The following is a 27,353-nucleotide window of genomic DNA, read 5'->3' on the forward strand; positions in this document are numbered from 1 at the left end:
GGTAGAACATACAGATTGAGTGTGTGCTGTGCTCTGTCCATGGTGTTGCCAGCCTGCCTGCCCCCACTCACTGGCTCTGAGACCCTGGGCAAGTCTCTTAACCTCTGTACCACAGCTCTCTCACTGGTGACTATGGGTCATGACAGTTGTCCCTGCCACGCTGCGTTGCTGGTGGATTCGGTGAGCTGATGATGCGCCGTGAGCTCCTGGATTGTGTTTGGAACCCAGTGTGTACTCAGCACGCGTGGGCTATTGTTCTTGTACATACGGTTACAGAACTTGGGAGACAGGTCATGGTTCAGGCATGCATTTGGGGAGCATATGGCAACGGGATCGCGTCTAGAATGAGGAAGTAAGAGAGAAGTGCACCGAACCCCTAAGAACACCAGCATTTATGGCATAGCAAAAGGAGAGGGGCCTGGGGGGGGGGGGGGGGAAACAAGCAGAAAACCAGAAGGGGCAGCCTTAGATGAGGGAAGAAACTTGATACAAAGCTATGATCACTAGGGTTGGGGATGGGCATATAGCTGAAGGTCCAGAAGCTGTCCCACAGCGGGACACTGGAGCTGGAACAGGTGCGACAGTGTGGACTGATGTGCAGAGAGGGCCACTGCCAGTGGTTTCACGTAGAAATAGGTGAACCGCATTCCAACCTGCCACAGCACAGCGATTCGCCATGAATTAGGCACTTCCCTGTGAAAGCAAAACTTTAAAGCTTGTGGAAAAACACGTTGGAAAATATTTTATGACATTAGGATCCTGAGAGGTTTCTTTAAAAAGACGCTCCCATGACCAGCTTAAAGAAATGATCGGTGAAGTTTGATTCCATTCTGTTCACGAGAAGACATCATAAAGAAAAAGAAAAGACCACCCCAGGCCAAAAGGTTTTTGTAACACTTAAAAGAAGTTGCTATCTAGAATATGTTATCTAGACTACACTAACAGGAATACAACAACACTCAACCCCATGATAACCAGAGAAAGGAACATTAAGATCTCACACTGATATCCAGAGAGAAGAGCATTCTAGCCAGAAGTGCAAAGGCCCTGAGGCAGAAACCTGGTTGGCTTGTCAAGAAGTAGTAAGAAGGCCAGTGTGCTGCATCCGCTTTGTCTATAAGCCAGGCAAAGGCAGATCAGGGTCCAGATCATTAATTTTCATGTCCTGTGATTTAATTTTGACTTAAGAGGCCAACAAGATGATTCATGAGATAATAATTTAAAAAATTGATCATAGGGGCGCCTGGGTGGCGCAGTCAGTTAAGCGTCCGACTTCAGCCAGGTCACGATCTCGCGGTCCGTGAGTTCGAGCCCCGCGTCAGGCTCTGGGCTGATGGCTCGGAGCCTGGAGCCTGTTTCCGATTCTGTGTCTCCCTCTCTCTGCCCCTCCCCCGTTCATGCTCTGTCTGTCTCTCTCCGTCCCAAAAATAAATTAAAAAAAAAGTTGGAAAAAAAAAATTAAAAAAAAAAATTGATCATAAAGGGGACAGTACTGACTAGAGCGATCAAACTAATTTTGAGAAAGAGGGACAAAGTATAAGATGAGCTAAGTCTCTGATGTTTTAGACAATTCAAGATTTAGTTTAATTAATTGAGGCCACATTAAGCATCTGCTCAGTGCCAGGCCCTCTGTTAGGAACTGAGGATTCAAAGAGAAGAAGGAAATCTCCAGCCAGAGAAGGAGCTTCATGCCTTAGCAACTAATAAAGAGAAATGATAAACAATATAACATGTGATGTTCATAATAAACATAATGTTTACTTGTTGACTTACCATGCTCCAGACATGAGCCTTGAACACATTTTTCCTAATCTCTACAGTAATCCTACACGGTTGATATGGTCTGTTCCCAATTTGCAGATGAGAACGTAAAATACAAGAGAAATTAAGCAATTTGTTGAGAGCAGGGTTAGTCAACCATGGTGGCAATCGTGGCTGGGTAATTCTTTGTGGGGAGGATATTTAGTTAGCTTCCCTGGCCTCCACCTACTGGATGCAGATTGCCCCCCTCACCCCACAGTTATGACAGTCCAAATGTCTCCAGACAAATAGCTCCTGGGTGACAAAATTGCCCTGGTGGGGAAATACTAGTTCAGAGACAGTGTAAATAGTGAGGTGGGAATTTGAACCAAATCTGTTGGACTCCAAAGTCCATAGTTGTTGGTTGGTTGTGCTTGTTTGTTTGGACTTCTTTCTTTAGCGCCGAACACCTCTACAAACAAGTGTACCTTGAGTGCTCCTTTGATGTTTAACTGTCTTCATTGAAGGCAGTGCCGTGAGATGTATTTGCCTATAAATGGCTCGCACCCGAGAAGGTACAGCAATGGCAACGCAGACGTTATTTTAGGTTTCCGCCATTCGTTCAGCATCTCAGGGCACATGTAGTATCAGATAGCCTGCAGGCACTGTTTTTTGCTTTAATTTCACTCCATTCATTCATTCATTCAGTCAGTCAGTCATCAGTGCCAGCATCGTCCCAGGCACCGAGGCTCATAGTGGACAAGTCAGAAAGGTTCCTACTCACGCCCCGTTTTGTAGAAGGTGGGGAACAGACAGGAGGCATGCCAACCTATCATTAGACAAGAGATCTAAATTTGTCATTTAGTATTTTGCACAAAATAACAGAGTTTTATGAAGGCAAGTGATTTGGTTAGAAGAAGCATGCTAATTGGATTCAGAGGTCACGAAGGGCTTCTCAGAGGAGGTGACACAAGCTGATACATAATAACAAGGAGTCAGTCATGCGAAAATCTGAGGCAGGAGTTTGCAAAGAAAGGAACAAGCAAATGCTAAGACGCTGAGGTGGGAGTGAGTTTGGTGCTTCTCGGGAACAGGAGGAAGTTCTTTGTGGATGGGAAGGAGGTGTGCAGGGGCAAGGAGTAGCTGATGTCAAGGGGGTGGATGAGGACCCAGGGGCATGTGTGACCTTGTAGGACAAGGAGGAATGGGGCTTTCATTCTACGTGCAAACAGAACATGATCTTGCTAAAGTCACTTCATAAGGAAGGACAGATGCAACCCTTTGAGCTAAAATACTAAATGCAGAGTCCTCCCATGTTCCTGCCTCTATCATTCATGGTTATATGTTTGCAGTTATTTAAATAGACTGATGTAAGAGTTACAATTTGAAGCTCAACAGGGGAAATCAAAGAAATATTTAAAATATATTAGTTTCGTTTTCATTCTCCCTGCAGAGTTTCTGCAAAACAGACTCTTTTATTGCACTTGCTCCTTAGAAGGTCTATTGAGTATTTGATTTCATAAAAAGAGCCCACAAGCAGCTATTGTTTTCAAGAATTTTTTTTTTTTCAACATTTTTTATTTTTATTTTTGGGACAGAGAGAGACAGAGCATGAACGGGGGAGGGGCAGAGAGAGAGGGAGACACAGAATCAGAAACAGGCTCCAGGCTCCGAGCCATCAGCCCAGAGCCCGACGCGGGGCTCGAACTCACGGACCGCGAGATCGTGACCTGGCTGAAGTCGGACGCCTAACCGACTGCGCCACCCAGGCGCCCCTGTTTTCAAGAATTTTGATATTGAGCGTCAATGACTGTCAGCGATTTTAGATTTTTTTTTTTTAAAAAAAGATATGATGATGATGATCTTATTTCATATTTTAGACATAACAATTTTATGCCTATTGCTCGTAATGGGATAAAAGGGAAATAATTTAGATGTCCATCAGTAGAGAGAGGAGAAAGATGTGCTCCTGTTAAATGATGGAGTGTGATTCGGCAGTTTAATGAACGACGTGCATCAGCTGTGCAGGTCTCCGCTAAGTTGTAGTGAGATAAGTACAGAAAAAAAAAAAAAAATACAACTTTCCCCCTGAGAATTATTGAGATGTAATTGACATATTATGCTGCGTAAGTTTAAGGTGTACAAGTGTTGATCCGAAACATTTATATATTGCAAAATGCTGGCTACCATAGCCCAGGGCATGGTGGCTTGAGACAGCAGGGGCATGAGAGCACTTTGGGGATGAAGGCTATGTCTGTTATCCTGACATAGGATATCCTGACATCCTGTGGGGATGACTTCCCTGGTGTACCCGCATGTCAGGACTTACTTCACATTTCACGTGTCCGCAGTTTGCTGCATGACAATTAAGCCTCCCTAAAGCTTTAATAACCTCTGGTGGCCGGCCATCGACCTGAAAAGTTAAGCCAGAAGTAATTTTTCGTCCTTCCTAGTGCAGAAAGTGGTGGTGCACTCTGAAATTAGCGGCATCTTAGGTTTTGTAAACCTACAGCCATAAACTTAGCCTTTGATCTGAGATTCCTGCGGTGGAGCTTTATGCTACTTTCAGCTAAAAAAACCCGAAACTGACGAAAGAGGAAATACCAGTGGGGGATAATGTTAGGAGGACTGTGAATTTGCCTGAGGCCACGTGAAGATACCAGGATGTTCGGATTCCTCGTGGTCCCCAGTAGCTTCCTTACGGGTCACTGCGTGCCCTCAGGGTTTCTAGAACTGATCCAGTCCCCAAGCAAGCCGCCCTCTGCCTTTGCCCTCGACTCCCACACTTAGCCTGGCTCGTGGCTGCCTTGCATAAAACCTACATTTCCCCACTTCCCCATCTCTTTGTGAAGCCCAGGGCATGTGACTAAGCTCTGGCCAGTGAGATAGAGGTAGAATCGCTGTGTGCAGCTAATTACAGTCACCAGGCAAAGAAAGGAGTCCCTAAATTGCCACACACACACGCCCACACCCACACACACACACACACACACACACACACAAATGTGACTGGTTTTTTTTCTTTGCCTTATAATCCACTGACACAGAAACTATGTCTTCCAAATGAAAACATTCCAGATGCAATTTCATCGTATTTTATGAGCGAAGTGAAAATCTTGCCTCTTCGGATGCCACTGCTGTCGCCTGCTAATCCCCCCTGTTCCGATGCAGACGTCTGTGTCTTTGGACAAGTTGCTCAGGCTTTCTGTTTCAGGTCCCTCAGCTGTGAAAAGTGGACGATAGGACAGGGCGTGGGGGTGCTGCGAGGATTAATTAGCATTGGCCAAGCGCTTCCAACCTAAGATGCTGCCCTCTTCACACATCCTATCCAGGGACTTCAACCGACTGTGGCAGTGAGGCTGGTGCCATTTATCTCTGTTTTCCAGATCAGGTTATGAGGCCGGAGAAATTAATGGCTTGCCCAAAGTCACTCAGTGAACTAGGGGACAGCCCTGAGGAGACCCCTGGAATACTGACCTTCTAATCTGCTTGTACAAACCACTGCATGATACATGCTACATTTTGAGAAGGAGCTCTAGAAATGCCAAGGGCCTTCATCATGTACTTAGCTTCTCTCGGTCTTTTTCTCATGTGTTGGCCTAGATCTTCCTGGGTTGGCTCTGCATTGACCTACAGAGAGGAACACTCTTCTCATCAGGAAAGAAACTCAAATATCTGGAAGAGCTTAATGATCACAAGACTTTTTTTTTCTTTTTTTTTGTGGTCCAGTCAAGTTCACTAGAGGCTTACGTTTGCTTTTGTGTCCTGGGTTATAAAACTCAAGATACGAGGTCCACCCGTGCAGAAAGAGTCATCCGACTTTTAAAAATTGCATTTCGATTTTTTTTAAGTTTATGTATTTATTTTGACAGAGAGCGAGAGAGAACGTGCGGGGGAGGGACAGAAAGAGAAGGCTAGAGAGAGAATCCCAAGCAGGCTCTGTGCCATCAGCACAGAGCTGACGAGGGTCCTAAACTCACCGACCGTGAGATCGTGACCTGAGCCAAAATCAAGAGTCAGACACTTAACCAGCTGAGCTACCCAGGTGCCCCTAGGATTTATTTTTATTTATTTTATTTTATTATTATTATTTTTTTAACGTTTATTTATTTTTGAGACAGAGAGAGACAGAGCATGAACGGGGGAGGGTCAGAGAGAGGGAGACACAGAATCTGAAACAGGCTCCAGGCTCTGAGCTGTTAGCACAGAGCCCGACGCGGGGCTCGAACCCACAGACTGTGAGATCGTGACCTGAGCCGAAGTCGGCCGCTTAACCGACTGAGCCACCCAGGCGCCCCTATTTTTATTTATTTTAAAGCACACAGGAGAAAGTTAATCTAATACTCCCAATAACAAATAATAACCACCGCTACTATTTTACTGTAAATATATTCTACCTTGTTTAAAAAAAAAAAAAAAAACTAAGTTTTTAAAAAACCAGACCCTACCTCATAGATCATTTATAACATACTGAGAAACCCTCTTATCCTCTGTGGCTCATCGCCCAATACTCTCTTCTCATTCTCCAAATCCCAGTTCCCCTAACCACCTTCTGTTCTAAAAGTGCCATATATTCTTCTGTCTGGGACACTGGCAGATGCTGTCCTTCTCCCCACCACCATCTCTACCCTCCCTCAGGGGCGAGTGCCTTCTCCTTCCCTATTCCAGCTCCCTGACTTCTCCATCCCCCATCTTCCAAAGGGGTCACGTCCTGTTTCTTTATCCTTCCCCAAACAGCACCATGTAACTTTCTTCTGTGCATAATTTCACTCAAAATAATTTGAGTATTTAAAAAAACTTTTTTCATGTTTATTTTTGAGAGAGACAGAGCGTGACAGGAGAGAGGTAGAGAGAGAGGGAGACGCAGAATCCGAATCAGGCTCCAGGCTCCAAGCTGTCTGCACAGAGCCCGACGTGGGGCTCGAACTCATGAACTGTGAGATCATGACCTGAGCCAAAGTCGGATGCACAACCACCTGAGCTACCCAGGCACCCCGAGTATTTTCTTAAAGGCTTGTATTCCTGGTGCATTGTCACCTCTACAAGCTCAGTCTGGTTTTTTCTGTCTGCTTCATTGGCTCCTCAGTGCCTCGCCAGCCTGGCTCAGATAATATTTGTTGGATGAACGAATAAGAGGGGGATGTCTTTTATATCCATTTTAATGGTTTTGATATGGGTTTGTAACCCATTGCTAAATGTGACTCTTCCTATTGACTCAATTTCAGCAGAAGCCTCAAAAGCCCAGTGGGGGAAACTTACAGAAAACATTCTAAAGCAAGGTGCTGGACTATCTGTGCAGAAGTTGCAAAAAGAGAGTTCAAAACCATTTTGTCTGCAATAGTTGATCACGTACCAGCAGCCTAAATAAGACGCTGTGGTTCAAGAGTTTGAAGAGGCTGGTTCTTTGGCAGAGAGCTGCTTTTCTCCTGCCCATGAGACAAGGAAGGGAGGGCTTTCCCCTTACTTTATAGCAAGGGAGCGATTTTCAAGAGAATCACTTAGAAGGCTAGAAGTGAGTCGTCTCAAGTACCAGGGACACAAGGACTGGAGTTAGACCCACTCCTTAATATTCAGAAGGTGAAGGCCTGGAGTCAACTAGTTGCCTTGACTTACGACAGAGCTAAAAGCAGTGGGTGCCCCGGGAGTGGGCTCATCATTCACTGGCAGGGCCAACACCGAGTGAGTTTTTCCTCTGGCCGGGGAGGGCTTGTCTTAGAATAGATCCACCAACAGAACCACCTGGAAGGGCCAAAACCCTGGAGCATGAGACCCTGGGGTGGAGTAAAGAGCAGCCAGACTGAGAAGAAAGAGCTCTTAGCATCTCTAAGGAACTCACAAAAGCTCTGTGAGAGAAAGAGCAAATATTATATACCTGTTGCCCAGAGGTCATCTACTCCAAGGCAAAACTTGCCCGTGGGGAGCCTGAGTCGGGGAGGCTCAGCCGGTGAAGCCTCTGACTCTTGATTTTGACTCCGGTCATGGTCTCTGGGTTCATGAGTTCCAGCCCCCAGTGGGGTACGGATAGTGCGGAGCCTGCTTGGGATTGGGATTCTCTCTCTCTCTCTCTCTCTCTCTCTCTCTCTGCCCACACACCCCACCCCCACCTCCCTCTCTCTCCCTCTGTCAAATTAAAAAAAATAAACTTAAGGAAAGTACTTAAAAAAACCTCTCCTGGGGGCGCCTGGGTGGCGCAGTCGGTTAAGCGTCCGACTTCAGCCAGGTCACGATCTCGCGGTCCGTGAGTTCGAGCCCCGTGTCGGGCTCTGGGCTGATGGCTCGGAGCCTGGAGCCTGTTTCCGATTCTGTGTCTCCCTCTCTCTCTGCCCCTCCCCTCCCCCGTTCATGCTCTGTCTCTCTCTGTCCCAAAAATAAATAAAAAATGTTGAAAAAAAAAATTTTTAAAAAACCTCTCCTGTGTTCTAGCCTTTCCTTCTCCCCTTGAGCTCCAGTCTCCTGGAAGCCAGAAGCCCGTAGTCATTATGGAGGAGAGGAGGCAGGTCAGAAAATCAGTGAAGAAGCCATTCCCAACCCCCAAGCTCCTACTTCCCAACTGGGGTAAGGGACAAAACCTAATTTGAATGATATTCAGTGTGATATGGCTATTAGGCTGAAATGGACTCTTCATTACCTAGTAGTAGCCCAAAAAGCCAGAGACCTTCCAGAGATTTCATTCGGGTTGAGAAAAATAACTTTTCAATAAGCAAAGTTTAGTGGACCCGCTTCCATGTAAAATATATATGTAGATGCATACGTTTTATATTAACACATGTCTCTATAAAGTTAAGATAAATATACATACTGTCATAAATACCACTGCTGTGAGTATTCCTGTAACTAAATCTTTGTGCCTTCACATGCATTTCCAGAACTGGATAAGCAATTACAAAAGTTTAAAAATTTTGGATAGATATCACGCTCCAAAACAGTTGTATCAATTGATATAAATTCACATTCTCGGGGCGACTGGGCGGCTCAGTCGGTTAAGCCTCCGACTTAGCTCAGGTCATGATCTCACGGCTTGTGGGTCCCGGCCCTGCATTGGGCTCTGTGCTGACAGCTCCGAGCCTGGAGCCTGCTTCGGATTCTGTGTCTCCCTCTCTCTCTCTCTCTGCCCCTCCCCTGCTTGTGCTCTGTGTCTGTCTCTCTCTCTCAAAAATAAATAAACGTTAAAAAATTTAAAAACATTTACATTCTCAGCGGAAGCTTCATTTCTCTTTCCTTAAAGATTTTTGGGTGCCAGGTCTTTAGAAGTAGATTTTTTCGATGGTCTCACCATTTCTGGTTCAGTCCCTCCTAATCTATTTTTTGTTCATCAGACAGAATAATATTTTAAAACTCTAACTTTCCTGTATTCAGCTTTCTCTAGTGCCCTTGGCTCTAGCTGGGACACGCTTCCCTGATGATTCCCGTAGCTTCTGCCCATCGTTCCTGTCTTAGCTTGAATGTCACCTCCTCTGAGAAGTCTTCCTTGATTCTTTCTTACCGAAAGTAAGGCTGCTCATTACTCCCCACGTAGCACAACACTCATGTTCTTTTTGCTATCAACTATAGCTATTTATAAGCTGTTTATCTGCTTATTTTTTTCTCTCTCTCCTATTGGGGTATAAGTTCCATGGGGATAGGGATTTTGTTTGTCTTTGTGGGGTGTGTGTGTGTGTGTGTGTGTGTGTGTGTGTGGCAATCTCTGCCCATAGCAGGTGCTCAGTCATTATTTGTTGGATGCAGGAAGGAAGCAAGGAAGCGATGAGTAACAGAAGCAGCTCTGTTCCCAGGTTTCCTTCTACCTGATTTCTGTGTCATCTTCCAAGTCGTCTTCCTTTAGGTGGGGAAGGACTGGTGGAGGGGGACCTGGCAGGACAGCAAACAACCTCTCTCCTTAGTGATAGCCGACTCATTTTTATTAGCACTGGCTTACCTTGCCAGAGGAAAGGCTGCCCGTTTCTGCGACTCTCCCACTGAGAGCAGCAGGCAGTGGGGCCAAAGCTCAAGCTATTTTTGGTAAAGATATTGGACAAGTGCCATTTCAGCCTCTGCCTTGGTCCTTTGTGGTAGCCGGTGTAGGTACAACCTTTTTGGGCAAGGCGTGGGAACCCATCACCTACCTACCCTGGAAAAGTGCAGAAGCCTCTGAATTTCTGCACATAGTTTTCTGTCCCGAAGAGCTTTGTGATAATAATAATAATAATAATAATAATAATAATAGCAATAATAATCATTGGTTGAATGGAGTACAGAGGGAATGGTATGAGTTGTTCATGTTTCAAGCTACAGTGGGTTTCCACTCTGAATATATTGGAGTAGGGAAATTTGGGATTAATTTCTGGCTCTGCAGTGCGATCGTTACAGTCTTCTGTTTCAATTCGTGACACAGTTTTGTTTCATATCAACAAGATGCCCAAATAGGAGAGAAGTACTACCATGTGGAATTCATTTTGATCTCGCATTCATTTCATTTTAATGCAATGAACTCTTACTCTCCCACCTCAGACCCACACCGGGAGAAGGGGATAACGTATACTCAAGATCAATATGATGATCACTGTTGGCAGAAGGGAGTGTGGATGCTGAGGAAACAGAAATAGATGCTACAAATAAGAAGCGTGAAGTGTTGGAAACTGAGTTAAAAATAGGGATTGCAATAATGATTTTTTTTTTTATATCAGCCTTATCCCCAATGAAACTGAATTGTGTGGGACTGTATGTCCATTTGGCAGTGTATAGTTGTGTGAGTTGTGCACTGTGCAACTCTGTAAGCACTACTTACATTGCGTATCTCTGAATGCCTCCTTTCCTCTTCTGCCGTGGTTGTGTATTACACATTTTGGACAAATGCAAGCGACTGTTCATCCTGTGAATAGTACAGTCTGTGTATTTTCCATGTTTCACAGTTTGACTTAACCAAAACCAAACGAATAAAACTGTATTCTGGGTTCATTCCTGCAGTTAAAAAAAAAAATCACTTGTCTCTTCACAGCTAGTTTGATATTTTCCTTTAATTTTGGGGGGAGGGCAGAGAGAGAGGGAAAGAGAATTTTAAGATGAGAGCAGAGAATTATAAGCTGAGCACATAATCTCACAATTGTGAGATTATGACCTGAGCCGAAATCAAGAGTCAGACACTTAACCGACTGAGCCCCCCAGGCGCCCCTAGTTTGATATTTTCTAGTTTGATTCTAGTTTTCTCACATCTAGCTTAATTATTTATGGATGTCAATTATACTCAACATTAATTATCATGGGATGGATTTCTCAGTTTCAGGTTTTGTCAGTAATTATTTCTTTTATCTTGAGCCATTCACTTCTAGGTCCTTATGCCTCAATTCCTTCATTCTTTGTTTCTATGATACTGTTGATTTGGTCTACAAATGATGTGTTGGACAAATGCCTTCCACGAATACATTTATTTCATGGCAACCATGGACACTATTTTTTTTTTTTTTAAGTTCTAAGCCTTCAAAACGAACTCTCCAAATGATTTTTATCATTTCATCCTTCTTTGGCGAGAGATGCAAACTTAAAACATCATTTGTATCAAAGAGCAACATGATGACAGAGTTAATGATTTACCATATAGCACAAAGAGTTCCCCTCCCGGAATATTTACTTTTCGACTGTCCCAACTCGGTCTCAGTCCTCCTATGACACATTCTTGGGTGATTCTCTTCTTTACCTGACACTCACCAAACCAAAATGACTAAAAGCTCGTGTTCCTGGTGAGAAAGGAAAGATTCATATAATCTTAGAGTTGAAAGGTCTTCAAATCTTATCCAGTCAAATAGTCTACTCAATAAATGAACCCTCTTCCCCGCAGCTCTGATCAGAGATCATCCAGCCTTGGTTTGGTCACCTCCAGGGAGCAACTGTCCATTTCTGATGCTGTCTTTTTACCTTTGTGGAGAGGGCAAATGATGAGAAAGATCTTCCTGGGAAAGGAGGGAAGCTCCCGCCCTCATGACATCTACACTCCAGAAGGGCTATAATAGGACAGTGTTGACCGCAAAGTGGGTGTCACACACCTCTCCCTTCACACACCTCTCCTTGTCCTGTGGGACCTGGGGCAAGTCTTCCTCTGCCAGGGCTTTAGTTTCCATAAAATGCAGGATAATACGTATCTCGTTATTCCTTTAACAGGATTAGGACAATGCCTAGCAGGCTGGTGCCCAATAAATGTCAGTGGGTATGAACTCAAGCATGCTTCAGGAGAGTGGTGCAGTCAGGGGCAGTGAGTGTAGAATCTGCTCCCCTTTCAATCTTATTCTAGAGGCAGTATCCCTTAAGGGTTATGAGGGTGAGCTCTATTGCTAGACTACTGGGGCACAAATAAGGGCCTGGCATTTACATAAGGAGGGGACCTACCTCATGAGGAACAGGGGAGTTGAAGTGAGGCAATCCGTGCTTAGGGTTTAGAGCCATGCCTGGCACTAAGAATTTATCAGGCACCTGCTCTGGGCTAGGCTTTGGGGGTACACATATGAATGAGGCCAGGTGTCAGCCCCTGGGTAACTTACATTCAGGCGGGAAAGCCAGGCTCACCCAAGGAAAATGTGGCAAATGATATCACCGAGGGCTGGGTCCAGGGTGCCAAGGAAACCCGAGGAAGCTCAAACGTAGCTTAAGCCAGGGCAATATCCCTCCCCTCCTTTGCCAAGGTCAAGGCAAACCATGGCAACACCGCCTCCCCAGACACCCGCACCAGGAGGTAGAAATCAGCCCTGCTCGGGAAGGGGATGGGGCTGAAGGGAGGGGCGGGGTCGGCGGCGGCCGTGAAAAAGTGAAATTTCCTCTCCTCCGAAAATCGGCCACCGGAGCGGAAAGAGGGGGCGCGTTATCTCCGCGGGCCGTCAGCGAGGTGCGGGGGCGGGCTGGGGCGCGCCCGGGGTCCCGGAGGAGGGGAGGGATCGGAAAGGGGGGCGGGGCGGGCCAGGGGGGCGGGAGAGGAGGGGAGGGGGTGCGAGCGCGTCCGAGTGTGTCCGCGTGCGGGTGGCCGCGGCCCGGCGCCCGGACCCACGCGGCTCCGCCTCTTGGGGGGGGGCGGGGAATCCACCCGTCCGCCGTCCTCCTCCCGCCGCTCCTCCCCTCCTCGTCCCCCTCCTCCTCCCGCCGCTCCTCCCCTCCTCGTCCCCCTCCTCCTCCCGCCGCTCCTCCCCCGGGGGGGGGACCCACCCCTCCGCCGTCCTCCTCCTCCTCGTCCCCCTCCTCCTCCCGCCCCTCCTCCTCTCTCCCCTCCTCCCCCCACCCCCTCCCCCGGGGTCGGCGAAGAGGCAGGGCTGGAGCCCTGAGCAGCCGCCGCTCCTCCTCCTCCAGGCTGGCGGATGAGTCAGCTGACGCCGGCGCTCCAGCCTCGCCTCGCGGCGCTGCGCTCCCCGCGCTCCCCCGAAGTGGCTGCGAGCCGGCCGCCCACTTTCGGGGCTTGGGGGACCGAGTGATGCGCGCCTGCTGAGGCCACGCCGAGCCGCCGCCGCAGCAGCTTCGCCGGGTCAACTTTCCCCCCGCCCCCCCTCCCCCCCCACGCCGCCTCCTGACCCGGCCCTTGACCCGCCCCAGAGCCACCTCGGGTGCGTGCGCTTGGGTGAGGGGGGTCACCGGCTGCCCGGGATGGCTTCCAATTTTAATGACATAGTGAAGCAAGGGTACGTGAGGATCCGGAGCAGACGCCTGGGGGTGAGTATCGACCTTTTTTTTTTTTTCCCCCCCCTTCTTCCCTTTTCGCTGCTCGCGCGTTCAATTGTCTCCCTCGGTCGCCAGCATCCCTGGAGGCTGGAAGGAGGTCCCCCGGCCGCGCCGGCGAACTGCCCCCGTGGCTGTCTCAGCCCCGATGCGCCTCGCCGGCGGCTGCCCCTGGGAGGCCGGGTCTAGGCGTGTCACGGAGCTATCTTTATCTCTCGGGCGTCTCGGCTTTCCGACGGTGGCCGCGTGTGCGGCTTCAGTGGCCACTGGAGCCCGTCTCCTGGAAATAAATATTTCTCGGTAGCCAAGGGAGTTAGAGCGGAGAGGCCGGCCGGGGGTGCTGAGCCCGCCCGAGGCCCCCGGTGCCCCCCTCCCCCCTTGCCACTCGCCGCCAACTTAACTTTTCCGGGGGATGGGCGGCTGGCTCAGAAAAGAGGGCAGGCGCTCTCGGTGCCAACAGGGTCAGAGCCCCTCCGACCCCCACCCGGCAGAGATTGCTGCCGCACGGAAGGTCTCCTCGGGCCCCGAATCCCGGACAACGACCCGCCTCTGACCCAGGTGTTGGCACAGGCGGCGTGGCCTGGCCGGCCTGGGGTGGATTTCCTCTGGTCCTCAGCCCGGGTGGCGGATTTCTGTTGCTGGAATACACAGCGGGAGCCCAGCGGGAAGATTCTCTAGGGTGGAACCCGATACCTGCCACAGAGGAAGTGCTCCCTAAACGCGTAGCACAGGAATGAATGAACCCGAGGGCACCTGTAGGGGACAGATGCTGGCATAGGGATGGCTCCCCCCCCCCCCAAACTCTCTCTCTTTTGCCCCCTTTCCCTTGCTCGCCGTGGCTAGGGCTTCAGAGAGAACTCCTTCTGCTTCTCTTTGAGACTGAGTGTTGATGAAGGAAATTCTCCAGAGACCGGGGAGCACACTGGAATGATTTTTTTACCCCCTGATTTCAGGCTGCCTCCTTTCTCTTTGCCTTGTGTCCAGTACCGTCGCTGTTTTTGTTTGTTGTGTGTGTTTGGGTGGCCGGGTTCGGGTGGGGGAGGGGCAGAAAGTTTACTTTAGTAATGTCTGAAATGATAATATCAGCAATGATGTGCAGTGACCACACTGGGAGTTACAGTGAGAAACTGAATGTCTTTCTCTACAAATCTGTGCCATTGGCACCTTTCTCTTACTTGGTCTTCAAGTTTTTTATGTGCCAGATAATTTTACTGAAAATTGAAAAGGAATTTCGCAGTGGTAATCAGCTAGGGAGGATGGTAGGAAACATCTGTAATTATTAAAAACTCTTGCCTGCTTGGTTTGACCCTTTGCTTTCTTGCTTTCTTTTTTTTTTTCCCCCCTGCCGGTTACCATGTTTTAGCAATTATGTCCCGTGTTATTGTGAGTATATACATCTATAATTACGAAGAAATGTAACGGAGCTAACCGGTCTCTGTCAGCCCTATGCAAGTTTCCTTGATCTTTTCTGCTATGCAAATATCATCATCAGCAGGGGCAACGATTGTTAGGGTGCTTAACCTAGTGGCTCCCCGGCAAAAGGCAAGAAATAGTAGGAGCTTTATATTTTTGATGACCTTATGGGCCAGCTGAGTTGTTGCCATTTTTAAGGGAGCATTAAGACATGCAGTTCTAAGTTTAGATTTACTCCGTCATGTCAGTTGAGGAAATTGATAAGAGACATCCATTCTGTGTTGGGGAGCATTCCAAATGGGAGAAGACATGCATTATTAATGCGCAAAATGTGAATTATTCATAAGGATCGGAGTTTATGCCAAATTGTGACACGTGGTGATTTATTTGAAAGACTGGTTACCATAACTTTCTAGTTTATGGTAATTGAGATTATTTTCTATATTATTACAGCTGACATAATATGGTCCTATATGTGTGCCAATGTTTACAGACAGATATTCGAAGCAGAAGGAAAGGAAATAAAGTTGAGTTTGTATTCATTTTATATTTTACAGTACATTGGGTGCCAGTGAGAAGTCTACTTTTCTAGGATTTATTCGTTCTGTCTGTGTTAATACTCGAGTAGAGTTTAGAATATCTATGCAATGATGGTTATTGCTCATGGAAAGGTCAAAGATACCATCAACAAAACCCGGTCTTCTTTATTAACACCGGTTTTATCACCAGTTAATTTTTTTAAGTGGTTTGATGATGTAATTTATTCGTATGAACTAAAGAGGCTGATTCCACAGTTGCCAGAAAACACCGCGAACTCAAGTTTTCATGGAGCCTGCAAGCAATGGGGGCGAGCGCTTCCGGGAAATGCATAGAGACCCTCTGTCTAGAGTGAGAAGTGTTCGCGGTATTAGTCCAGGCTGCACATAGCCTAGAATGGCACGTAGCATGTGTAAGTCTCAGCCGGCACTTGGGCATTGGGTCTGGTACAGAGTAGGCACTTCTACGTGCATGTTGGACTAAAGGGTGATGCGTGACTTTGCAATTCAAAAGCTTCTTGAGGAACTAATATGACATAGTAGTTTCATTAATGGAATCCAGACAAGTGTGTGTGGATTAGAACCATGTTTGGGAGGGTTTATAATTAAACAAGAAAACACCATTTCATGGTGAGCAGCTGTTCTGCTAAGGAATGCTCCCTCAGATTGGGAAAAGGAGGAAAGAGAGCCAATTTTGCTTCTATTACTCGTTAGCTCCATGGCCTTGACCTCTTTTATCCTCAGTTTTCTAATCTATGCAATGAACACGGTTTCGTAATGTTGGGAACATCGACTAAGATGATATCTATGAAAATCTAATGAGAGTATAGCATTGATTCTGATTAAAATATTTGTTTGGTACAAGCAAAGGTGAGTTAGGGTTGGTGGAAGGATGGGGGATTGTAGATCTCCTTCTGTCTAAACGTGTCGCATAAATGGTTTTTCAGTTCTAGATGGTTTCATTGGGTGAAGTTTTTACAAATTCCATAGATTTAAGTGATTTTACAATGGGAGAGGAGACATTTTAAGACCGTCTCCATTCAAATGGACCAAAGATAAGCGCTCACTTTTAGTTGAGATCTTCTGTAGTTGAAGTGATTAAGCAATCATTGTATGTATAGACTTACTTTTTTCTGTAAACATCAAAAAGGTTAATGAAATTCAACTCTTTTAACTCGAAAGTCTCAGTATCTTCGTATCTCATACCTTCATCTACGTTGTTCATGGAGATCTCAAGCTGTGCTCGGGATACTGTGTTTGTTGAGGAATGTCTGTGCCACAATTTGGGGGGCTTTGGCGGTGCGGGGAGGGGGGGGGAGGAAACAGTTGTCTACACTTATCTGGCTAATCCACAAAAGGCACTAAAAATTTTATTCTTAGCAGGGTGGCGAATCAGGCGATTTGCACATCATTAACCTGACTAAGTGTGTGGCTTAGACGGTATCCTATGACTCTCTTCACTTGGTTTCTTCTTTTGCAACCGAGAGAATTTCTGATCAGTAATTGCCATGTAAGCCTCAGAGTTTAAATTCAGACCTGTTCACTCATCTACATGCAGTCTCTCGATCACTCGCCTTTAAATACATTCTGGATGTTCTTGTACACCAGGAGCTTCTTCTCCTGTCTAGCCTGCATCCCTACCTAGACGTCTAAGAGTCTTCAAACTTAATACATCCAAACCCTTGATTGTTTCATCCAGACTGGCTTCTCCCGGAGTCTGCAACTCAGCCACTAGAGGTCCCAAAATTTTAGTTGCCCTGGTAAAAATGAATCCAGTAGGCAAGCAAATGGCAAACAAGCAAACTTTGGGCACATTTCTGTCTCCTTTTATCTCCTTCTGACAACCAGTCCATCAGGAGATCCTGTGGGCTCTGTCTTTGAAATATATCTGCATTCTGTGTCACATATTATCCACCCCTTCCACCCTGGTCCAAGTCCCCATCATCGCCTCCCTGTAATATTATAATAATCTCCTAATTTGTCTCCCTGGCTGCTCAGATCACCAGTCCCTTTCCATGCAATTCATGGGAAGAGACTTACCTTGGGCTTGAAGTTCCTGTGCTGACTGAGAACCCTTTCTCCTGCTGTTCCCTCTGCTTGGAATGCTGTTCCCCCAAGTATGGCTTCCCCCTTCCTGGATGGCTTCCCTATCTCCTTCAGTCTTTCTTCAAATGCCACTAGCTCACTGAGGCCTTCCAGATCCTTAATTTTATTTGTTGCCTCCTCCTTCCCACCCAAATCCTTCCATTGCTTCTCTCTAGACTTATCATCCCCTCACGTACTGGTGTGTTGATTTTATGTGTTGATTGCCTGTATCCCCCAAATAGCACAGGAGGCTCCATGAGGGCTGTGACTTCTCTATCTTTTAATTAGAGCTGAATCCCAGTGCTGGAATGGTGTGTAGCACTTTATCAGCAGTCTTCTTGATGAAGATTTATTGAGCAAATGAATGAATGAATCCATTAGTGCAAACTGGCTTAAGAGCATACACTCTGACATGAGACTGTTAAAATCCTATTCAGCGACTGATTATGTGACTTTCTGGTGAATTTCTTAACATGTGCGAGCCTCAGTCTTCTGCAAAAATAAGGATACTCATAATACCCACCTGAAAGATGATCCTTACAGAGGTCTTAACACAATGGTTTGACACAGCGGAAACCTAATTAACGTTTCTTTCTTTTTATTTATTTATTTATAATTTTTTTTTTATTTTTTTATTTTTTTTTTTTTTACTTTGGACAGAGACAGAGTGCGAGCATGAGCTGGGGAGGGGCAGAGAGAGAGGGAGACACAGAATCTGAAGCGGGCTCCAGGCTCCAAGCTGTCAGCACAGAGCCCAACGCGGGGCTCGAACTCACGAGCCGTGAGATCATGACCTGGGCCGAAGTCGGACGTTCAACCGACTGAGCCACCTAGGCGACCCCCTAATTAATGTTTCTTCCTCATCTTTCTCACTAACAGTGCTGTTAGGGACGATGATGGTTAGGTGGTTACTATGTTTTCTGTTTCTACTGCAGTAAGCTTTCATTCTCCAAGAACTTGCTGTTTAGTTTGGAAAACAAACTTAATACCCGTGCAACAATTACTGTACAAGCACAAATATTGGTTGGCAGTGAGGCTAAGTATAGAAAGAATATTTGCCTTTGTAAGATTTTTCACAAGCCTTAGATAAATGACAGAGGTAACCAGGGACAGAGAAACCCCTCTCCATGGAACTTTAGTTTGAATGAGCTCATCAGACGAGGGGGAATTTCTGTTAATTTGGGGATCTTTCTCTTGGACGGCCGAGAACGGATTTGAAAAATTGGTTAGTTAATGGCCAGATTTTAGGCAGAATATTTTCTTACTCTTTTATTTCCCTATTTGCCCAGATCCACTATGCCCAAGCAGCTGTAATATTTAGGGTTTGGGGATCCCTAGGTGATTCATAGAGAATCCACCGTTTTTATGGTACCTGGACAGAGTTATGGTCATAATATCAACATTCAACCATTCAGTGAGATACATGGAGCACTGTTTTTCTTCCTCAGGAGAAAGAGGTTCAACTCTGCAGTAGTGCAATGCGTGGTCCTTCCTATACACTGGATACACACGCCTAAGTCAGGACCACTCAGTGTCCCCATGTGAATCCATTTCTATGGCTTCTGTGTCAGAAGTGCTTTTCAGCTGGTATTTTAGTCATCTTTGTTTGATGGGCCGGGTGGATGTTATGATTAATTATGCATAAACCAACCTTTCATCCTCCTCCTTAAAACTGAATTAAGCAAAGAACGGCCAATTTAGTGACTTGGTATGTAGGCATAAACCGGATTCCTGATGTGATGATTCCCCCCCTACATCTGCCAATGTATTTTTTTTTATCATATACATTCATTGACTAGAAATATTTATTTTTCAAGTAGCTTTGTAATTTTTATGGAAAATCCTTATCTTGGGTATTTTAAGAATTTAGTTTTCATTTGGGGCTGTATTTGATTTCATTTTTTTTTTTTAATCATTCGTCACATATTTATTGAGTGCATGCTAGTGTTAAGATCAGGGTAAACCATCAAGAGGTCCAGTCTCCATCCTGAAGGCCTGACAGTCTAGTTTTGGACTTGTATTGGTTTTTTTTTTTTCAAATTTTTTGTTAACATTTTAATTTATTTTTGAGAGAGAGAGAGAGAGACAGAGCACAAGTGGGGGAGGGGCAGAGAGTGAGAGGGAGACACAGAATCCGAAGCAGGCTGGAGCTGTCAGCACAGAGCCTGAGGCAGGGCTCGAACCCACACCATGAGATCATGACCTGAGCTAAAGTTGGACGCTTAACCGACTGAGCCACCCAGGCACCCCTGGACTTGTATTGTTAACACGAGGTTAATATATTCACTGTACTTGAGGGTGAATTAGTCTGAGCAACAGGTCAAATATTGAAGTGCAGCGATCTGTGCAGAAATCTCCCCGTTCTGTTTTTGTGAAACGTGGGAGGTCAAATTGGATTTTCCTCTTACTTCAAGGAATTTGATTCGAGTTGGGTCGAAATAAAGCCTTTGGATATTCTAAGCCAGGAAGAGATTATGCTTCCCTCCTGCAACCCGTGTTCCTCTGAAATTCAAAATGAAATTGTGAGTTTAGAAATGCCACGGATATGTGTGAATGTTGAAGTTAAAATAGCTTCTTTCTAGAATGTAGATGGCTAAATTTTGAGTAAGTATCGGGAAGCTGATCTTTGCTGAGTAGTTGGGGGACTGTCTTTATTTTACTAGTGTTCTAAGCCTCTCTTCATGCCCTGGTTGCCAGAGAACATAAATGTTAGCTTGTGTGTACTGTGTTCGTGAGTGGAGTCCTTTAAGTAAGCTCTGGGATAGAGTGCAGGTGACCTTCCTGGGGTGGTGCTTCATGACTTTGATCAGATTCTTTGGAGGTCTGGACCACCCTGCCCACCATTTCCACAAGATTAAGACCCTGCCCACAATTTCCACAAGATTAAGAACCACTGTCTCATTAAAAAAAATTTTTTTTTAATGTTTTTATTTATTTTTGAGACAGAGAGAGACAGAGCATGAGCAGGGGAGGGGCAGAGAGAGAGGGAGACACAGAATCCGAAGCAGGCGCCAGTCTCCGAGCTGTTGGCACAGAGCCTGACGCGGGGCTCGAACCCACGAACCGCAAAATCACGACCTGAGCCGAAGTCGGACGGTCAACCGACTGAGCCCCCCAGGCGCCCCAACTGTCTCATTTTTTAAAGGAACGTTTTTTAAATTTTATTATTTATTTACTTTTACTTTTATTTTTATTTCTATTTTTATTTTAGATAGAGTGCGTGCGTATGGGAGAGGGGCAGAGGGAAGGAGAAAGAGAGAATCTTAAGCAGGCTCCATGCTCAATGTCAAGCCAGACTTGAGGCTTGAGCCCACGACCCTAGAATGATGATCTGAGATGAAATCAAGAGTTGGATGCTCAACCAGCTGAACCACCCAGGCTGTTGATCTTTTTATTTTATTTTGTTTTAATTTTTTTAACTTAATTTTATTTATTTAATTTTATTTTTTTAATTTAATTTAATTTAATTTATTTTATTTTATTTTATATTTATTTATCTTTGAAAGAGAGAGAGGGAGACAGAGTACAAGCAGGGAAGGGGCAGAGAGAGGGAGACACAGAATCCAAAGCAGGTTCCAGGCTCTGAGCTGTCAGCACAAAGTCCCATACGGGGCTTGAGCTCATGACCCACAAGATCGTGACCTGAGGTGACGTCGGACACTTGATGAACTGAGCCACCCAGGTGCCACTGAAATCTCTCCTACCCAGTTTCTCCCAGTGGCAACATCCTTGATATGTATAGTATAGTATCACCACCAGGATACAGCCAAGACATAGAACATTCCTTCACCACAGGGTCCTTTATGTTGCTCTTTTATAGCTTCTCCTCCCGTTTCCCTTCCCACAGCCCTAAAACTTTGATGACCACGAATCTGTTTTCCGTTTTTATAATTTTAACATTTTGAGAATATTCTATAAGTGGAACCGTAGGTATGTAAGCTTTTGGGATTTGCGGGGGGGGGGGGTGTTCCTTTTATTTATTTATTTATTTATTTTTTACTCCGCATACTTCTCTGGAATTGCCATGATTATTGTGGCTATCATGGTTCATTCCTGTTTTTTTATTTTTTAATGTTTATTTATTTTGAGAGAGAGAGTGAGCAGGGGAGGGGCAGAGAGAGAGGGCGACAGAGAATCCCAAGCAGGCTGCCTGCTCAGTGCAGAGCCCAACATGGGATTGAACCCACGAATCAAGAGATCATGACCTGACTGAAACCAAGAGTAGGATGCTTAACTGACTGAGCCATCCATGTGCCCCGCCCATTCCTTCTTTTATTGCTAAATAGTATCCCATGGGATGGATGGGTCGACCATAGTTTGCTTAGCCATTCATCTGTTGAAGGACATTTAGTGTGGTTTCCAGGTTGGGGCTGTTATGAATAAAGCAGATATAAAAGACTGTGTGCAGATTTTTGCAGGAATATAGGTTTTCATACCTCTAGGTAAATGGCACTCTAGGGAGTGCTACTGTTGGGTCGTATTATAGGTATTTGCATGTCTAGTATTTCTATTCTTCCCAGTGTTTGCACCATTCTGTGTTCACACCAGCAACGTATGATCTAGTTTCTCTGCATCCATACCAGCATTTGATGGCACCAGTTTTTGGTGTCCTCGCTGTTTTTTATTTTAGACATTCTGATGTGTGTGTGGTGATACCGCCTTGTGGGTTTGATTTCCATTTCCCTAACGGGTAGCAATGTTGAGCATCTTTTCATGTCTTATTTGCCATGTAGACCTACATTTTGGTAAAATGCCTGTGTATGTCTCTTGCCCATTTTCCGATTGGGTTGCTTATTTTGTAACTGTTGGGTTTTGAGGGTTCTTTATATATTCGAGATATCAGTCCTTTCAGACCTGTGGTTCTCAAATGTTTCCTCTCAGTAGGTAGCTTAGGTAGTTTGTCTTTCCCACCTTCTAAACAAGGTCTTTCATAGAGCAAAGAGTTTTTGTTTTTTTAATGTGTGTTTATTTTTTGAGAGAGAGAGCGAGAACGTGTGCACGTGCGGGGGAGGGGCAGAGAGAGGGGGAGACAGAGAATCCCAAGTGCGTTCTGCACTACCAGCACAAAGCCCAATCGAATAGCTTGAACCCACGAGCCTTGAGATCATGACCTGAGCTGAAGTCTGACGCTCAACCGACTGAGCCGCCCAGGCTCCCCAGAACAAAAGTTTTTAATGGTGATGATGTCCAGTTTATTCCTTTTTTGCTTTTGTGGGTCATGCTTTCGGTAGTAACACTTAGTCCAGACCAAGATTCCACATATATTTTTGTAGATGCTTTATAGTATTACCTTTTACGTTTCGGCCCATGATCCAATTTGAGTTAATTTTTGTAGAAGGTGTGCTTCTAGGTCTGGGTTCATTTTTTGCCTACATATGGCCAATTGCTGCAGCACCATTTGTTGAAAAGGCTGTCTTTTCTCCACTGAGCATATTTAGGTGTTTCTATTCTTAAGTCCTGTATTCTGTTCCACTGCTCCGTATGCCCGGATATGTGCAGCAGTATGACTCTATGTGTCTATATGTGTAGCTATACAATAAGTCTGGAAACAGAGAAGACGGATTCCTCCCACTTTATTTTTCTTTCTCAAAATTGTTTTAGGTATTCTAGTTCCATTGCATTTTGATATGAATTTTAAGATAATCTTGACTATAGTTTCCACACATCGTGCTGGAACACCTCTTTCCTCTCCTCTCCTCTCCTCTCCTCTCCTCTCAGCTCCTCTCCTTCCCTCCCCTCCCCTCCCCTCCCCTCCCCTCCCCTCCCCTCCCCTCCCCTCCCCTTCCCTCCTCTTCTCTCCTCTCTTCCCTTCCCCTCCCCTCCCTTCCCCTCCCCTCCTCTTCTCTCCTTTCCTCCCTTCCCCTCCCCTCCTCCCCTCTTCTCTTCTCTTTCTTTCTTTCTTTCTTTCTTTCTTTCTTTCTTTCTTTTTCTTTCTTCCTTTCTTTTTTTCTTTCTTTCTTTCTTTCTTTCTTTCTTTCTTTCTTTCTTTCTTTTTCTTTCTTCCTTTTTTTCTTTCTTTCTTTCTTTCTTTCTTTCTTTCTTTCTTTCTTTTTCTTTCTTCCTTTCTTTTTTTCTTTCTTTCTTTCTTTCTTTCTTTTTCTTTCTTTTTTTCTTTCTTTCTTTCTTTCTTTCTCTTTCTTTCTTTCTTTCTCTTTCTTCCTTTCTTTCTTTTTCTTTCTTTCTCTTTCTTTCTTTCTTTCTTTCTTTCTTTCTTTCTTTCTTTCTTTCTTTCTTTCTTTCTTTCTTTCTTTCTTTCTTTCTTTCTTTCTTTCTTCTGCTTCTTCCCCTCCCTCCCTCTCTGTCTCTCTTTCATAATTGAATTGATGCATTGTTTTTTCCATGGTGGAAATAGCATACATTTGGGACTGACGCTTACGTTTAGATCTCAACTTGGCCACCTACCGAGTCTATGGCCTTGAGGAAATTGCATACTCTTTCTGAAATTTTGCTTCATCATGTACATAAATAAGGTGAATATAAATACACTTCTCATAAAAGGGAAGTGTATCAAACTCTTAACCCTATTCCTGACTCAGTAGTAGGAACTTAATGACTGGCGATAATGTTGAGTTTTATTTTTTTATTGTCGAAAGATTGAGGTGATATTTCTTGTTCATTGTCTTTCAGAAAAATAAGCTGGTAAAAATTAATTCACTCATACCTCAGCAGAAGAATCATGGCTTTTGTAATGAAAAACAGAAGGCATTTTACTTTCCTCTTGCTGCTAATTTTATTATTTTTTGATTTTTAATTTTTAAAAGTTTATGTATTCTGAAAGAGACAGAGACAGAGAGAGCACGAGCCGGGGAGGGGCAGAGAGAGAACCCCCGGCAGGTTCTGCATGGTCTGTGCAGAGCCTGACCTGGGGCTCCGACTCACCAACCACGAGATCACGACCTGAGCTGAAATCGAGAGTTGGGACACTTAACTGAGCCACTTGGCGTTTCTAAAACGCCATCTTAGAAAAGACAGAGTTGAATATATTGACGAAATGGCAGGCCTTTGAGTGAAAGCCTGACCACAGTATTCTTGCCTATTAACTCTCACCGTGGTCTCCGAATGTGGGAATTGTATATCTTGAGAGAAAGAAACTATTAGGGCACTAAACAACATTGACTCATAAAATGAGAATAAAAGCACTACTTCGTATTCAACTCCTCTCAAAGAGCTGATAACCTGAAGGCCTTTTAATAGAGAAGGAGCCACCGTTGGGTGCAGAGGCTTCGAGTGGCAATCTTCTGTTTTATTGTATTCATTAACTTTATATTGCATGAAATTTTACATTTAACTTCTGGTGATAATTGGTTTTCCATTTGAGATAAAAGTGTGTGGCTTCCTCTTTTAAATAAGCTTATTTAATCTACAAAGTGAAGTTATTTAATGGATAATGAACTCATATCCATGAAATGGCAAAGACAGTGAAGGTAGGTGGTGAGCTCTTAGGGACCGCACGAGTCCAAATGGCGGCCTGTGCGTGACTCAGGATAGTTGTCCTTCTCTTCTGAAGTAGGTTTTGTAACCCTTCTTTGTAAAACGTGCAGTTGTCATATAGCTTGATTTTGTACAAATATCTTAAAAATCGGGTCCTAAGAACAGATTCCCCATGCACTCAATACCATCCTCTTAAGAAACTTATACCTGAGGGGCACCTGGGTGCTCAGTCGGTCAAGCATCCGACTTCGGCTCAGGTCACGATCTCGCGGTTCGCAGGTTCAAGCCCCGCGTCGGGCTCTGTGCTGACAGCCCCGAGCCTGGAGCCCGCTTCGGATTCTGGGTCTCCCTCTCGCTCTCTGCCCCTCCCCTGCTCACACTCTGTCTCTACCTCTCAATGATAAATAAATGTTAAAAAATGTTTCAAAACACAAAACTTCTATCGGATATCACCATAATGTAGCATAGTATATACGTCACTTCTCACCCTAAATCTCCCCTCCCCAAATATATCTCACATTTGCCCAAGCCTTTATTTTGTCTTCTCTTCATTTATGTGTCACAACGAATACTTTAGAGGTTAATAGAAAGAGAAGTAAGTCTGTCCTATGGGTAGACTGACTCAAATTAAATTGAAACACTAGGAGGAATTCTGAGCTTTCCCTTCATACAACTTTCACCGTTTAGGTAAGCAATTAAAGTCTAAAACTGCAGTTTATTATCTTAAAGCCACATATTAATTCAATAAAAGAAATTTATTTTAAAACCTTGAAGAAATCACACCTCTTTGAATCCCCTAGCAAAACTGAGGCTTCCTATGAACAGTCTCTTCAGGGTTCAAGGTGTCTGTCTGTAAATATGCAGATATTTTATTTTAAATGTTTTCATGTTTATTTATTTTTGAAGGAGAGAGCGACAGAGTGTGAGCGGGAGACAGAGAGGGGCAGAGAGAGAGGGAGACACAGAATCCGAAGCCGGCTCCAGCCTCCCAGCTGTCAGCACAGAGCCTGACCCGGGGCTCGAACTCACGAACCGTGAGATCATGAGCCGAAGTCTGACCGCCTAACTGGCTGAGCCACCCAGGCTCCCCCATATATGCAGATATTTTAGCTGATTTGCCCAAGAACCACCTTTTGAGCCTGGGTTGTATTCTACCATCACTGGCTCCAAACTGAGATGTTAGGAAACTAGTCTAGTTCTCAGAGTCCGCGAATTCAGATGTAAAATGTGGTGGGAGGTGAGGCTTGAAAGGAACGTGTTCTGGGGACTTTGCCCTGAGAGGTCTTCATCGGTTTGAATAGATCTCCATTAATGGCTCTCCTCTCTGATTTTCTCCTGCCTGGCTCTCTCTTGGTCTCCAGATCTTAACTTTAGAATTCCTGCCTCAGAACGACCTGCCGTGACCGCTACAGCTAAAAAGTCTTTTCCTCACATCCCTCTAGAACATTGTTCTAATTTGAGAGCATGCACAGGATGTTTACATTTTCTTAACTTTTGTGCCAGATATTTTTCTTCATAATTTTTTGGTAGATTATTTCTTCTCCCACTACAGTGTAAGTTTTATGAGGCCAAAGACCTTAGCCTTCTTGTTCACTGTGTATCCCCAGCCCATAGTGAGAGTTCAGTGTTTTGCCAACCAGGGGGCACCTGGGTGGCTCAGTCAGTTAAGCGCCCAGCGCTTGATTTCAGCTCAGGTCATGATTTCACAGTCTGCGGGATCAAGCCCCATGTCGGGCTCTGTGCTGACACTGCAGAACCTGCTCGGGAGTCTCACTCTCTCTTGCCCCTCCCCTGCTTGTGTTGTCTGTCTCTCTCTCGCTCGCTCTCTCACTCTCTCAAAATAAATAAATACACATGAAAAAAATATAAATATTTGCTGACCGAAAGAGTCCCTGATTTTGCTGCAGATCAGAATAATAGAATGGATATTCAATTTATATCCCACCTAATTTTGTTGCAGATTTTATGCCTCAATGGTAGAATGTTCTAGAATTTCTCATAATTGTTGTTGGTATGAAGTCTGCACCTTCAGTATCAGGGAATACAGCAGTTAATGTAGATTGACCCCCTTAAAATTAAATTTTATTTGTTTTTTTTTTTCTTGTGTTAGGTAATATGTATACTTGGTACAGATTTGAAGGTACAAAGTTTATCCATTGAATAGTAAGTTTTCTTTTCATCCTTGTCCCCAGGAATCTAGTTCCCAGAAGCAACTACTGGGAATAGTTTATTCCAGAATAGTATGTGTCTGAATAGTTTTGTGTGTGCATGCGTGCGTGTGTGTGTGCACATGTGTGCAATATATAATTGCACACTCTTCTGTGACATAGTTTTATTATTCAGTAATATATCCTGCTTTTCAATAATTTGGACAAGATTCCAGTGTATAAATATATTTTGTATATTTGATTATTTATTCATTCTTCTTTCCTTCCTTCCTGTAATTTATTTTCAAATATGTGCATGAAGTAGGTGTTTTTA

At 44.9% G+C, this 27,353-nt stretch overlaps 1 protein-coding gene and 1 long non-coding RNA gene across 3 annotated transcripts in view; one reads left to right on the forward strand and one right to left on the reverse strand.

The window, feature by feature from the left end:
- Positions 1 to 291: 291 nt before the first annotated feature.
- Positions 292 to 12,793, reverse strand: LOC131485970 (uncharacterized). Its single transcript, XR_009249115.1, has 4 exons — positions 12,097 to 12,793; positions 11,345 to 11,450; positions 10,505 to 10,677; positions 292 to 693 (listed from the first exon to the last, which is right to left on the reverse strand). It is a non-coding gene; the product is annotated as an uncharacterized LOC131485970 (long non-coding RNA).
- Positions 12,794 to 12,972: 179 nt separating this feature from the next.
- DOK5 (docking protein 5) overlaps positions 12,973 to 27,353 on the forward strand; it is a 152,993-nt gene continuing 138,612 nt past the window's right edge. The window contains exons 1-2 of one of the 2 annotated variants that reach the window (XM_058686014.1): positions 12,973 to 13,401; positions 19,856 to 19,963. In XM_058686014.1, coding sequence (XP_058541997.1) covers positions 13,336 to 13,401; positions 19,856 to 19,963 — 174 coding nt within the window. In that variant the 5' untranslated portion in view covers positions 12,973 to 13,335. The remainder of the gene's footprint in view (positions 13,402 to 19,855; positions 19,964 to 27,353) is intronic. The other variant, XM_058686015.1, reaches the window with a different exon arrangement.

The sequence above is a fragment of the Neofelis nebulosa genome, chromosome 9 (genome assembly GCF_028018385.1).
Source record: "Neofelis nebulosa isolate mNeoNeb1 chromosome 9, mNeoNeb1.pri, whole genome shotgun sequence".
Classification (NCBI taxonomy): domain Eukaryota; kingdom Metazoa; phylum Chordata; class Mammalia; order Carnivora; family Felidae; genus Neofelis; species Neofelis nebulosa.